The 13,814-nt window shown below is 38.4% G+C and overlaps 1 protein-coding gene across 3 annotated transcripts in view; it reads right to left on the reverse strand.

The window, feature by feature from the left end:
- The window catches only part of PLCB4 (phospholipase C beta 4), a 194,502-nt gene that overhangs the window by 64,595 nt on the left and 116,093 nt on the right, over nt 1-13,814 (reverse strand). For all 3 annotated transcript variants that reach the window (XM_061989252.1, XM_061989253.1, XM_061989251.1), the window contains 5 exons: nt 10,629-10,708; nt 10,028-10,081; nt 4,609-4,690; nt 3,371-3,471; nt 2,690-2,747 (listed from right to left, as the gene is read on the reverse strand). In XM_061989252.1, the coding sequence (XP_061845236.1) occupies nt 2,690-2,747; nt 3,371-3,471; nt 4,609-4,690; nt 10,028-10,081; nt 10,629-10,708 (375 nt within the window). The remainder of the gene's footprint in view (nt 1-2,689; nt 2,748-3,370; nt 3,472-4,608; nt 4,691-10,027; nt 10,082-10,628; nt 10,709-13,814) is intronic.

The following is a 13,814-nucleotide window of genomic DNA, read 5'->3' on the forward strand; positions in this document are numbered from 1 at the left end:
AGCCTCCCCAACCTGGCCTCCAGTCTCCTTTTGAGTGGATACAAACTGAGGAGGCACAGCAGATTTTCATGTGCCAGACTTGAATTTGTCTTGTGAAGCAGTAAGAAGGATGTCCTTTTGTGGAGATGAAAAACAGACCGAGTGAGTAGGAAGGAGGAAGAGCAAGCGAGTGGAAGGGAGGGAAGAAGAGCGAGGAAACAAGAAAGAAGAGAGTGGGAATGAAGGAGATAGAGAAGGATCAACTCATACCTCCTTCCCAGAAGAAGAGATGAGTCCTGATCAGACAACTGAATTTGCATTTTGACAGTTACTTGCCTTATTAATTTATTGCTGCAAATGAATGGCAGGAGCAAATCTCAATAGCAGTGATCTCAGTTCTTTTTCTGCTACATTTTTAGTTTCAAAAATTTGACTTAAAAAAAAGCAGACCTAGACAAAATACAATACTGACAATAATTAAATTCCCAGAGGCTTTACTATTGATACAGAACTAAATCAGCTGTCAGGCAGCAGCATTTACAAGTCAAACAGAGACAGCAGTTTGCAGCAACTCCAGGGAAGCGGGTCACTCTCCACTCATACCCAGCAATGTATCCTCATGCTCCCTTAGAAACCCGTAACACTAAGTTTCTGTAGCGTGCCTTGGAGGTTATTGAATTCCAAATAATTTAGGTTAAAGACTCTAAGGAAGAATTACTCTGCCAAGTAACTCCCCTCTCCTATATAATGATAATCATCTTTTTATACTTTCCAGCATTAAAACCCCACTGCTAATTGCAGTGTTGGCCAGCCGTCAAGTGGATAGAAATTATAAGTTCAGGAGTGTGATTCTGGGTTATTTGGTGCCTTTCAAATCATGTCCAAAAATTTAAACTCTATTTGGTGACCAAAGACCTCCAGCACAGAGCCAAAGGTGTTAGTTTCAGTCACCAGAATCAACGACTCGCTCTATAAAATCACTTGACTAATTGTTCCGAGCTCTAGTTACCAACTAAGGTGTTGATAAGAATGTGGTCAACAAGATGCATCTTTCTCCAATATTGCCCATAATGTAAGGCTTCCAGTTCTGCCAAAAGAACGACTAAAACAATACACCACCAAGAGCACAACAATTCCAATTTGATTTTTTGAATCAGTTACTGAAGACAGCCAGGAAATTCTCACAATCGCTAGCAGCTCTTCAGACATTTGGGCTTCAAGGAAGCACACTTTAAACTGAAACAATTACAGAGAACAATTTCAAAATCATGACAAACCAGTAATTTGCTAACAAATGAGGATTTAAACAAACAAAAAACCCTAATCAGAAGCTAGTACGGTTCATGGAAGGGACAGGGTTGCGTGCTTCAAGCAGCGAAGTGTAACTTTCACTAGAACTGAATGGAGCGCTGAAGTATTTTAACTGGATCATTTATAACTTAAATCACACTGTCCTTTCTCTCATCAATGCAGAAGCAGAAGTATTGTGCTTTAGCTATGACCCCAGCACTGCAAACAATTAGATAGTGAACTTTGTAAATAGCTATGACAAAAGAATATCTCACAGCAGTAAGATTAAGTGTGTGCTCCAATTTGCTAATAGAGAGAACGATGTGGATATTAACTGAGGCCCCAAGTATGTACCCATTAGTACTGAAGCTATTCATTCTTTCACTATCATTTCTTTTTGAATACTCTTTCCTCACGTAACTCAGGTTTGGTGAAGAGTAAGATATGTATTGACTACTGGAAAAGAAAATGATACTCTGAATTTGATATACGGGGAGTTTATTACTTGAATCTTCACACAGCAGTATCAGACAGACAAAGGAATATATTGAAAATGTTTACAACTAGTGAAGGAAATTTTAGATGGAGAGATTTCTGATAATGCACCCAGTAGCTATAAAATCATGCAGATGGGTAAAGCAGCTATCCCTGACACAAAACTACGGGTACAAAAGCAAGTAGAACGTGTCTATTTTCCATGGGTATGTTCTTGTCAAATCTACACGGTGCATTTAGTGTTGTAGTTCTGAATGAGTCAGTCTTCTATAACTTACTGTATTTTAGGAAGAGAAAAAAGCCCCAACCCCACACTGTTTATTGAACTACTTCGCACACTTATGATGTTTTTAAGAAATAGTGCTCTTGCCAACAACTGTATTCTGGAAATGCAGCAATAAAAATATTTCCTCTTCTTCTGCTCACATAGTAATTTGAAAATAATATACAAACTCTTAAAACATCCTTTTAGCTCTTAGATTTGTAACAGATTGAGATAATACTGTTGAGAAGAATCAAACCACTGTTTATAAAAGCCTACTTCATTTTTTCTGTTACTCAGAAGAATCATCAGATATATTTAGCCGTGGCCTACAGGTAAAGTAATTGCTTACAATAAAATACTAGGTGTGTTTTAGTTGAAACCACATTGAATATAACAGTATAAAACGTATGAAACATATATAAACACACAACATAACACAACAGCGAGTAATCAACAGATGCAATCTGCAAAGCCAACATGTAGAAAGCACGACAACGTTCAAGTCAGGAGCTGATTTTTGCACCTGGATGTCACCATAATGGAAAGATCAGCGGATCAAAAGCATAGCAAATAACAGCATGATTCATGCAATGGAAAGATTGGAAGAAGCAAGCCACTGCAGACAGACTTGTATGGTAGTTAATGTATGAAAAAGCTTACTTCATTTAGAAAGCTCACTAATTGGTCTACCGTTAAATAATCAGTTTTGTCTCCATTGCTGAAAAGAAATTTATTAGAGAGTGTAAGTTTGCATATACGATGCTACATTAGGTATGATTTACATCCTGACATTGCTGATAATTTTAAAACCACCTACTTTTCTACCTGAGGTAGCTCTATAATCTCAAAATGAACAGGCACACAAAACATATTAACTGTCTATGCTTGGCACAGTACTTCTCCCGTACTTCCTACAACTTAAGCAACGTGACTTCATACAACAACACGCAAGTCCTCCGGCTGAGAATAAACTGAGTGAGGAAAGTTTCTAAACTTCAAATTTCTCATTTAAGTTAATTAGTTCACATACTGTGTTAATCACCTAAAGGAGCAAGTTAAAATTACAATAGTTAGTAAAGCCAATGCGCAAAAAACCAGTTCCAGGTGCTTCCTCTAACTCATGTAAAAGTTGCTCTAAACTACATAGTCAACTTTTACATTAACAATCTGAGAGGGAAGGAAGGGGGCAAAAGATAGACTTGAGTTTTGTCTTAGAATACTGCTGATGTTACTAGGATTCAAGGTTAGAGAATCTTTATATAGTGTTCTCTCACTATTAGATATAGACTAAAATTACAGTTAAATGAGTCTGAAGCAAGATTGTATTAAATTTGAACTTACATCTTCTTAAAGAGGTCCTCTATGTCAGTCCGGGGACATATCTTTTGGGTGAGCTCATAAAATTTCTCATAAGTAAATGCTGCAGGCTCAATTTCATCATTCTGCAACAAAAGGCAAAGGTACATTTATCCATCAAAAGAGAGCTTACATACTCTAGTTCCCAAGAGCATATCTTATATCAGAAAAAGCAATGGAGAATTGTTTTACCTCCTTACTTAGTATACGCTTTCCCAGGTTCATTTGTGTTTTCTGAACACAGTTCTTAATCCATCTTTATCATAGATCTGTTTGATGTGCTTATATTCTGATCTCATAGTAACATTAATACTACATAAACACAGAACTAAAAAATAGGCTTCATTTTTCTTCTGAAGCTTAAAAACAAATCCCAGAAAGTCTAAAATAGTGTACAAACTTCAGGATTCTTAAAGTGATGCCAAGGAGCACCGAGGAAAAAGCCCCAGGCTTGGTGCAATGGTTGTAAAAAGCAAAGCAGATCTCACACAGGGACACATAAAACTTCCATGGGGAGGGAACACACGGCTGACTCGTTCAGTATCATGTCCTCCTATGAACAAGATGCTAACTGCAGCAATGAGGAAAAATTTCATCTCAGCTGTCAAGCATTGCTACAGCTGGGGTCTCCTGTGATTCTTTCTACACCCCCTCTCCCCGGCTGCTGGAGACAAGGAGCGGCTGAGTTTGCAGGGCTGCTGCTCACCAGCCTCACCGGGTGTTTGCTGCAGTCAGGGCAAGAACCAAGGGCTGGAGTCTCCAAAATGAATTAAGGGAGACTGGGCAGGGAGTAAAGCTGAAAAGGCCAGCTGCAAATGTAAGCAGCTATCACCTCTCTGGGGCTGCTGGCAGGGGCTCCCGCTGAGAGCGGGACTGAGCTTCCTTCAACGGAAGGGAGCAAAGATCAAGAAGATTTCCAGAAATGCACCTGAGAGGACAGCATGCAGCAATAAAACATTACATCCATATTCTGTGCTCATGAATTTTGTACAGATGAATGAGTCTATTACAGAAAAGAAGGAAAGTCTCATCTGAGATGTTTAAGGACCACCATGTCATAGATTTAATTACATGTCGGTAAACAACCTGCAGCGATTAGTAAGTTACTCATGAACAATAGGTATGCTCTAATGGGACGCAAATGAGTTAGATCACAGTTACAAATCTGAATGATTCATCAATTTATTAGTATTCAAAAAGGGTTATTCAAAACCACTAAATACCTTTCCACTGGGAAGACCTAATTCCTTAAGCGCCTGAAAGATCACTTTTTCCGTTTTACCTGATGCAAAGGTTCTGGTAATGCTAAAAGGAAAAAAAAACAGAGTGGGGGGAAAAAGGAGAAATGTTAGTCACTTTTTAAACAGTCAGTTCTCTGTCTCTTGCTTTTTCTGCCATTATTTTCCTCTGGCTTAAACTGATGAATGTAAACATCTTCCAAGTAACAGTGCAGTTGAAAAAGTGCTCGATGCTTCACAGAGCAGCAGTGCTCTGCCTGCAAGCTATCCATTAGAAAATCTATCAAAATAATGGAGTGCAAGAAGAACAAAAGAAGCTTTTTTCCAGTATACTAGGATACAGAGCCATGCAAAGCATTATTCTGTTGGCTCTTTTCAACTCTATGCATAGATAAACAACTACGTTTAAAAAGTAGCAGATTCTACAGCTGCAGAGACTCCAGACATTCCTGGTTGTGACGATTTCCCTTCCTTGCCAAAGCATTAACCTATGCCTCCCAAGTCACCCATAAGGTAGACATGAACTATTCCCAATGGCAGCTTCATTCCTCTCTCCCTTTCAAGCAGTTGCTGTTAGCAAGAGACTCCCAGCAGCACATCATATCTCATTCTCTGCTTCTCCACTAGCTGCAGTGCTCGCTCATCCCTTTGAATGCTCCTTCATCTTACAGCCATTATGAATATCCCTGTTCTAAACATACATCACACAACCTATTTAGATAGGTCTCAGCTGCCACTGAAATATTTACACCCAAGTGATTAACATTCTCTTCCTGTTGCAAAACAGGAGTGATTTCACCATGCATGCAACTGACGAACTGGTTGCACTTGAAATGAAAGAAATCCAATTAAAGCTTAGCTATTTGGTCTGATTAATGTGAAAACGTTTGGTCTATTTGTGTTTCCATTTGAGATGAGTTTGAGTAACTTCTAACTCTGGAAAAGCAGATCCAAACTTGACAGCCCCCCTTCCTTTTGTTTAGAGTCTCATCTAAAATGATGCGTCTGCCTCACACCACTTTGATTTTGGTATCTGTCTGTAGAGAATATCGGATTCATTTTTTATCTCTAATGCTAACAAAAGCTATACACTGGGAAAGACTCCATAGCTGTCTGATAAGAATATGTTGCTCTTTACCAAGTGAGACAAACATTTCCTGAGACTTTTTCTCAATTTCATGCATAGCAAATAATTTCAGATAGGGAAAGATGTGAAAGAAACCATTGCTGCTGTTACCATAGCAGTTCACAGTTGTTTTACTCTCCAAAACACTCTAAATAGTCTAGGCAAATATTTTCATACTAATAAAATTAAGCTCAGGAAGTGAAAGATGTAAATGATAAAGCAGTATTTTACAAATCTTGGCTTTTTTCCCCCCTGGGTTCTTACACCGGTTAGATGTTTATGTCCCTATTTAGGCACCTAAATAAGTTACTTGATTTTCTAAAGCTGGTAAGTACAGAGATGTTTTCATTCAAATACAGACTAAGTTTCACATTAGGCACTTGTTTCTTAAAAAAATCTCAGGCATTTGTTTCTCTGCTAATTCTAAAACACAGACTAATGTTAGCACTACAGTTTACAACCTATCTCCAGCCCCGTAAAAAAGCCTATGTCGGTTCCAACGAACCAGGCACCAATAATAAATGTCATGTAAAACATGCAATATTGGCATAAGTAAGTAATCAGAAATTGTGAGCCAAGATTCCATGGCTGCAGGGAATTTATTTTTGATGCCAAACTACTTTTTATTTCACCAAAGATGACAGCAAACATAACAGTAACTTGTAATGAGAGCAACGGTCTAGAAAAGATTGGATGAGTCACAAAAAGGTCGTAAAAATACAGCACAGCACTTTCATTTTGCTAAAGATATTGTAAATAAAACTACTTTTCACTCTGTCAGAAGAGACTTCATCCTATCAGATTTACATTTACCTTGCTCTAAGTCTTGGAAGAAAATGGAGCTACTTCAGATGCAAGCAAGTTGCTAGTTGACAGATACCTTATTGGTGTTTATTCGTGTTCTAGAGCGGTCCGGGGGTTTTAAGTGTAATATTTCAGTTTCCTCATACATATTTAAAATCCTTTCCAAATCTGGGACTGAGGGGTAGGAATCGTGTTTGTTGATGTGTTAAAGGACTTGGTTATTTCAGACCTTCAACCACTTTGCAATCATTACTTAAAAACCATCAAGCCAACACACAAACTGTTCAAATCAATCTTTTCCCATGGCTCCAGCGAATTTATCGATTTGGCTAGAACTGGAAGTATCACTGTATAAGAAATTATCTTATTTCTCTATGATTTCCAAACATCAAACATCATCTAAGTATTGAAACAGATTTCTTCCAGGCACTCTGGAGTAATCGATACAAAACATATTTATTAAGAAAGTGTAATTTCAAATTAACTTCATTAAACTAGTGTAAAACAGATTTAAGCCTCATTTATCATACTTTAGCTTTTCCTCTTTTTTTTAGATTTTTCATAGTTGGAAGCTAAATTAGCTTAAATCCTTTGAAATGTAGTTATCCAAGGGATAAGCATAGATTAAGCAAAGCTAATTTCTAAACAGGCTCTAGCAGAACAGGTGCAACTCACACATGTAGAAAATCCATTTGCTGACAACAAAAAGCTACAGAAACCAAGCAAATTAATTCTTTTTTTAACAAATATTGACCTCTGAAGTCATTTAAGGGAGTGGTAAAATCTGAAAAAACCCAAAATATCTTACCAAATGCCCTGTCCTTGTAAGATTTGTGCATGTGCTTCCAGACTCACACTGCTAACGTTTATTAAAGCCCAAAAGGCATAACTGGTGCTCTCCTAAGGTTTTTGCACTATTAACTGCCTGCATTTCTTCTCTCCCAAACACAGTAGGTTGATAGTTGTAGATATATGCCCCAGAGTGCATTAAAATCCAAAAGCTGTTGAGAAGAACCTTCATGACTCTGCAACTCCCAACTGAACTAATGAGGAGGTAGGAATATTGATGTCACTTAGGAGTGACAGCCTAAGGCATGTCACTTTCTCAAGGCCAATCATCCCCTATGGCCATCGGCTAGCTGCAAAAAACTGTCTTAAACCTGAAAAGGAATGCAAGGAGCTCTGATTTCTCAGGTGTCTTTTTCTTTTCTCAGTGTTTTATTGTACTTCTGTGTAAAATGAAATGAAATATAGGTGATCTTGTGACACGCATTATTACAGCTTAACAGACCTGCTGAGTATTCTGTTTCTAAGAGAATGACCTTCCTATCTGTATCCCCAGAGCTACAGCAACTGCTAGAGGAATCCCTGAGCAGCAGAAGATGTAGGTTTGATGAAGTAGGGCTGACTGGATAACACTGTATTTAAAACCAGGTGTATGGAAGGGCTGACCATAGCAAGCTGAAGGTCAGCTGAAGGGGAAGCACCGGTGGTTTAAAACAGGGGAAAGAGTTACTGAGGGAGGCTTGGGTAAACAGTGTGAAACTTGGTGCACCTTGCATAGCAGAGCTGTTCTGTCCACGCCCCTAGTGCCTTCCTCACACAAGTATCCTTCTCCTCATGCATCCACCTTTTCCTGCTCCCTCTTATCTCTTCAGTCCCCTTCTCTACACTAAGTACTGTGGGAGGAGGAGTGAAGCAACAAAGTCTCCCACATACCAGGCTGCCCAGTGCTGAGACACCCGAGTGCCTGTGTCCCACTTCATGATAAGTAGCTATTGCTGGATCAGGCTAATCTCACAGTCTTGCCACCCTTCATAAGGGCTCTGATTCACCCTGTTTTCCAGTGTAGGTCTACAAGGCGGACTTGTTGTTTTCAAACCCTTCGTTCACATTCCTCCTTAACAACTTTCCTTCAGCCTCCCACTGACACCTCTTCTGGTCCCTTCAGCAGTTGATACAGAGCTTCCTGGACGAGCCCCAAAAAGTTGCCACATTTCACTCACACCAACACAATGCACTCCTTGGAGCATCCAGATGTAAAGAAGATTCAGCTTCCCTTTGCACAGTTTGAAATAGTATATACCTTTCAAATGTATAAGCAAACTACTTCTGCAATAAATTAAGCTGCTAGACACCAATTTATGTCAACCTGGGAATAAAAGTGATTTGAACTTACAGATTTAATACACTAGAACCAGTGGACTGGACTCTCTTCAGCAATACTCGGGCTCGTCTGCATACACAAATCAGTGTGCAGTAGCACAACAGAGAGAATTTATGCCTCACTAAATGTGTGCTAAATTTCAAGCCAGGAACAGGTTCAGACAAGCTACTGCACTGTAAATTCATACTGAGGAATATAGGTCTATGTTCAAACAAAGACATAAGCCCTGAAGTCTTGGAAATGCCTTTGCCCCTATAGTATTGTTCCCTCCTCGTTACTCTACATTTGCTATTCCTAATGGGACTTCTTCACAGATGGCGCCTCATGGCAGTTTAGTTCAGGTTTGAGAAATAAGCAGGGGCTTGGCAATGAGAAAGCTGAAAGATTAATATGCTGAAGTAACCTTAACACTGTCAAGGTGTCACCCGAGTCACGAAACTAAAGCAGCCTGGAAGGCAGCATGGCAGGCCCTTTGTCTTTTCTTGCAGATTCTGTAGATGCAAAAGCCTTTCTTTCTACCTTGAATCAAACCATTCTGTGAGGTTTATCTTACAAAGTCTTCCTTCTTGCTTCTGAGTTTCTATGAAAAACCAGCATGCCCCAAAAATGTAGTTTTCACATACTGCACGAAGAGGAAAGAAGCTCAGCGTATCAGTAAGAATTAATTTCTAGAGCAGGAGGGAGGAGAAATACTGCCTAGCCAACAAGGACTAAAAATCAGGAACTTGTAATAGTTAATAGCTGTACAGAAAGAAATACACTGTCCTAGCTTTTCCATTACCAACAGCAACTAACCCAACGATCCATCTACCATGTGGAGAAAACTCAGAACTATTATCTGGGAGGTTTCTATAAAAGCAGAAGTATTTGTGGCAGAGCTATATCTGTCTCTTTTACAAGGAACTACAAACTTTAAAATGTACCTTTTTGTCCTCCACTTAACCAGCTTACAAGCTTTTATGGTTCTTCTCATAAGTATTTTATGATGTTTTACAACTGAAAAAGCCAGAGTCTGAAGAGTTTTAAGCTAAGCATAACGATGCTCTTAGCTCTAAGTGACTTTGAAAACAATTGTAAGCACTCATATCTTCATTCTACTAGCCTAAGAAAAATATTACTAGGCTGATAAGTTCTGCCTAGTTTACTAAGAAGGAATGGAATTCAACTAAGCATATTTAGTTCTGCATTTATTTTTAGAAAGGTATTAGGAATAAAATGGTTATTTTATTCCATTATTAAGACAAAGAATTTTATTAACATCATGCAACCAGTACCCGGTAAAAACTGGAACTTCCAATTGTGCTTACCTCCGAACTGGAATTTTCCCATTTGTGTTTGTTAGAAAAGCCAGTTTCATCCAACTGCAATTAAGAATGAAATCTCTTAAAAATACTATTTATTAAAATTGAGATCTAGATACTTCTATTTTAGCTTCAGATTGTTGCCACATCTGTGAAATTACTACAAATAAATCATTACTCTGTAATAAAAACATTCTGTAACCACTTAGTTTAGAGGCAGAGCAGGTTTTTAATTGTAAAGGCAAAAAAGCAGCCCAAAAGAATCAGTACAGCAATTAACACAAGTGTGAAGACGAGAAAGACTCGTGGGGTTTTGTTTGCATATGCAACGATGAAAGAACAAACAAGACAGTAATTAAAACATACAATATCAATAAATCAAATGAACTGTTGCAAATTCTCTTATAATTTCGCCTGGCCATGTGCCAGATGTAGACTTGCGACCTCTTCTGGTCACAATGAAAGATAAGCTCTACACTAATTTAAGAGCATTTTCTTTACTGCATTGTTTTGTGATTGAAAATGTTCATGGGTTTTTAAAATTCCAAGAAGAAAAATACAAGTGCAGAAAAGTAAAAGAGAAAGAGAAGGCAACAAAGTAACTTACTGTTTCTTGAGACATGTCATTGGACTGACATTGTTAGCTCTAAAGTTATGTATGATGGATCCAAGTCCTTCTACCCATTGCTGAAAAACATGAAAATACAGAAACATCAAATTAGGAAAACTGAAGAGGAGAAAAAGTAGGAAAGTCTGCCTTGGGGGAAGACTCTTCTTCCTTGCAGCTATGGATAATGTTAATAACCTGAGCTGAGGAAAAAAATCTGCCAACTTCACAGCCTGTAACACCACAAAAAAGTGCAGCCATATTTTACCCATTACTATTTCATCCTTCACTACACAAAGTGATTGTGCTTTCCATTCTTCCAAGTACTACATTATAGCATCAGTGGTGCTATTAAAACAGTTTATTGCCTGCAACGGCAAGCGGTCCATTGATTGATTTATTAAGCCTTCTATTTCTATAGCGTGTATAAACACATGCCTCCTTTTCAGTTGTGGCTGGCAGTATTAGCTATTACTGAGCATCGTTATAGAATATGTGATGACATATTTAACTCATCCAGTTTTAGAAAAGGGATGAAATCAAACTATTAATAAGCTACAGTAAACCACAGGGAGTCACAACTGCTCTGTGACGCTGACCTCATCTAACATCCTGTTACATATTCAAGTCCTGCTTGACTTCTGCTTTCATCCTTAAAAAGGCAAAACATTCCAGTCATCACTGGGATAACTTTCAGCCAACAGCAGCATTACAGCACTTACTTATGTAATTCCTTTTTATGGATCCATTTATCTACCATAGCTTGCACCTAGGCTTTTCAGTACTGCATAGAAGAAAGCTTAAGGATTAGGCCTTAACGTGAACACTCAGTGATTTCACCAAGAATCCTGGCAGGATAAAGCTATAGGAAGAGGGGGGGGGGAGGGGGGAAATGACAGCACTACAAGCCAAGTTTGATCTCAATTATACCATTGTAATGCTAAGATTACTCAACAGATAATTTACACTGGTGAAAGTGAGATGGGATTTGGTCCACTGCTTAACATTAACCTTATGAATAAAGAAGCTTCTTTGCTTCCGGCCAAATTCTGTGCATGCAGCTTGAACCGACTTGGGCAGGATCCAGAATCTGACACATATAAATAGATGCAGATGAGTATAGTTTTCTTTTCATGAATCAGTGCTGCACATCTGCAAAGCAGATGAAAAAAATCCTCATTTATATAGGAAGCATACTAATGTCTCTGTAAAATGGCACATTGTAAACTGAGGGCAGTAAATCCCTATGGGCTCAGACAAGGTCTAAGGTAGATTCAGCAGATAAACACATTTAAGTAGACCTTTTTATTCATGACACATAATAAGCACATCACAAAATTCTTTTTAAAGAGGAAATTGTTAATCAGACTCCCTTAGAAACGGGTCTTATAAATCCATTCTGCTGTAGGAAAAGTAGCTATTTATTATGACATTTATTAATGTTTAAATATTCATTTGCAGAAAGTACTGCACAAAATATGCACACAGATACAGCAAGTGTGTATCTGATTATCTTTTGAAAACAGAAGTCTGATTTATGAGGAAAGCTAGCAATTTGAGGTTTTCTTAGGTGTGTTTTTGAGCTTGAAAACAACCCACCGGTAACAGTCTGCTCTCCCGTTTGTCTTTTGCCAACTGCACGGGTAAGGTTATTTGGTAGTCACAGTATAGATGTACTGCCCAGGGTTATAAAGAAGGCAAGGTTCATGAGGAGAGATAATATTATTTATTAAAACTGATATAACTGGCAGGGAACAGTTACCTCTTCCTGCAAAGGTTCCCTCACTTAAAATGATACAGGAAAACTTCAAGACAAATGCCTAACAAGTCTTACCTACATTTCTATCTCCTAGAACTGTTGATATTCAACTATCATCAATTATCTACACTGGGGTCTTGGTGGTTGGTTTGTTTATTATATATATATTTTTTTAAAACAGTAAAATGTAACATTACTGCTACATTAACACTGTCACAGCTATAAAAAACTTAACTGTCATATAATCCAGATTAGTCTGTAGGCCCTTAAAAGCTCCTCAACCTTTCAACAGTGAGCCATACAGTAAAATGGCTTATGGACTGCAAACAAGAAGAACTGCAAAATTCAACTATGCAAAATGAATGTTGTGAATAAACTTGAGTCTTTCAAAACTCCCATATTTTTCTGCTAAAAATCACCGTTGGTGCATTAGTGGCAATATTATTGTTTTACCAGGAAATAAATACAGAGAAGACCATTCTGATTTGAAGGCAACAGATTGCAACTGCACTAGATTTAACAAAATCTAGCGTTTAAAAGCAAGGTTACTCAGCACTCGGTTCTGAAGCTACCACTGTACCTCAAGAACAGCTGCCAGAAAGGAACATTGCCAGAAAAAAACAAGAAGTATATAAAGAAATCAACACGCCAACCCCTTATCGAGTAACTTCTGTGCAGGAGTTGTCCTGATGATTTCCACTTTAGAGGACTTGCTAATCTTTTTCTTCAATGATAATGCCCTTTCCTCACAAAGATGCCAAATCGGGAACTGCATTCTCTTACACTAGAACAACACAGAACTAGAGCCAAGCACTGATAAGCCACAAAAGCATCACATTTCTGCTGGCAACAGGCAAGGGGGTAACCTAAGAATCTGTGTCCATTTATAAATCATTTTTACATTGGCATGATGTCCCAGGGGCAAGAGGAGGCAGTTCAAGAGACACATTTGCTTATCTGTTCCACACCACACAGCTGCACTACCATGTAGCATCTGGCTGTTTGTACTTCAGGCTAAAGCAGTTTCTGGAGTGTTTCATCAGATATCCCCCACGGCTACCAGCTGGCCCCAAATTAAGGAGGAATAAGAGAGCTTAGGGGGGAAAAAGACACAAAAAAGCAAGCTTCTGGATTGTGAACATCCTATAAAGTAATAAAATGATGTAAGAAATAATTCCCTCATCCATAGATCAATACATAGGCTCAGTGCACCACATTCAAACTCTTGGTCCTTTTGAATAAATATAGCCTTGAAATAACAACTCTCTTCATAATCAGTTTGAAAGCACTGTGATCCAGTCAACAGATATTCACAAAATATCCAAAGCCTGGATACTCTGACAAATGTCAAGTTGGCAATATATTGCTTTCCTGACAACAAATCATTTAATGTATGCTTGTCTGATGACCTTGTGGGAGGGATGAAA

The sequence above is a fragment of the Colius striatus genome, chromosome 2, assembly GCF_028858725.1.
Source record: "Colius striatus isolate bColStr4 chromosome 2, bColStr4.1.hap1, whole genome shotgun sequence".
Classification (NCBI taxonomy): Eukaryota; Metazoa; Chordata; class Aves; order Coliiformes; family Coliidae; genus Colius; species Colius striatus.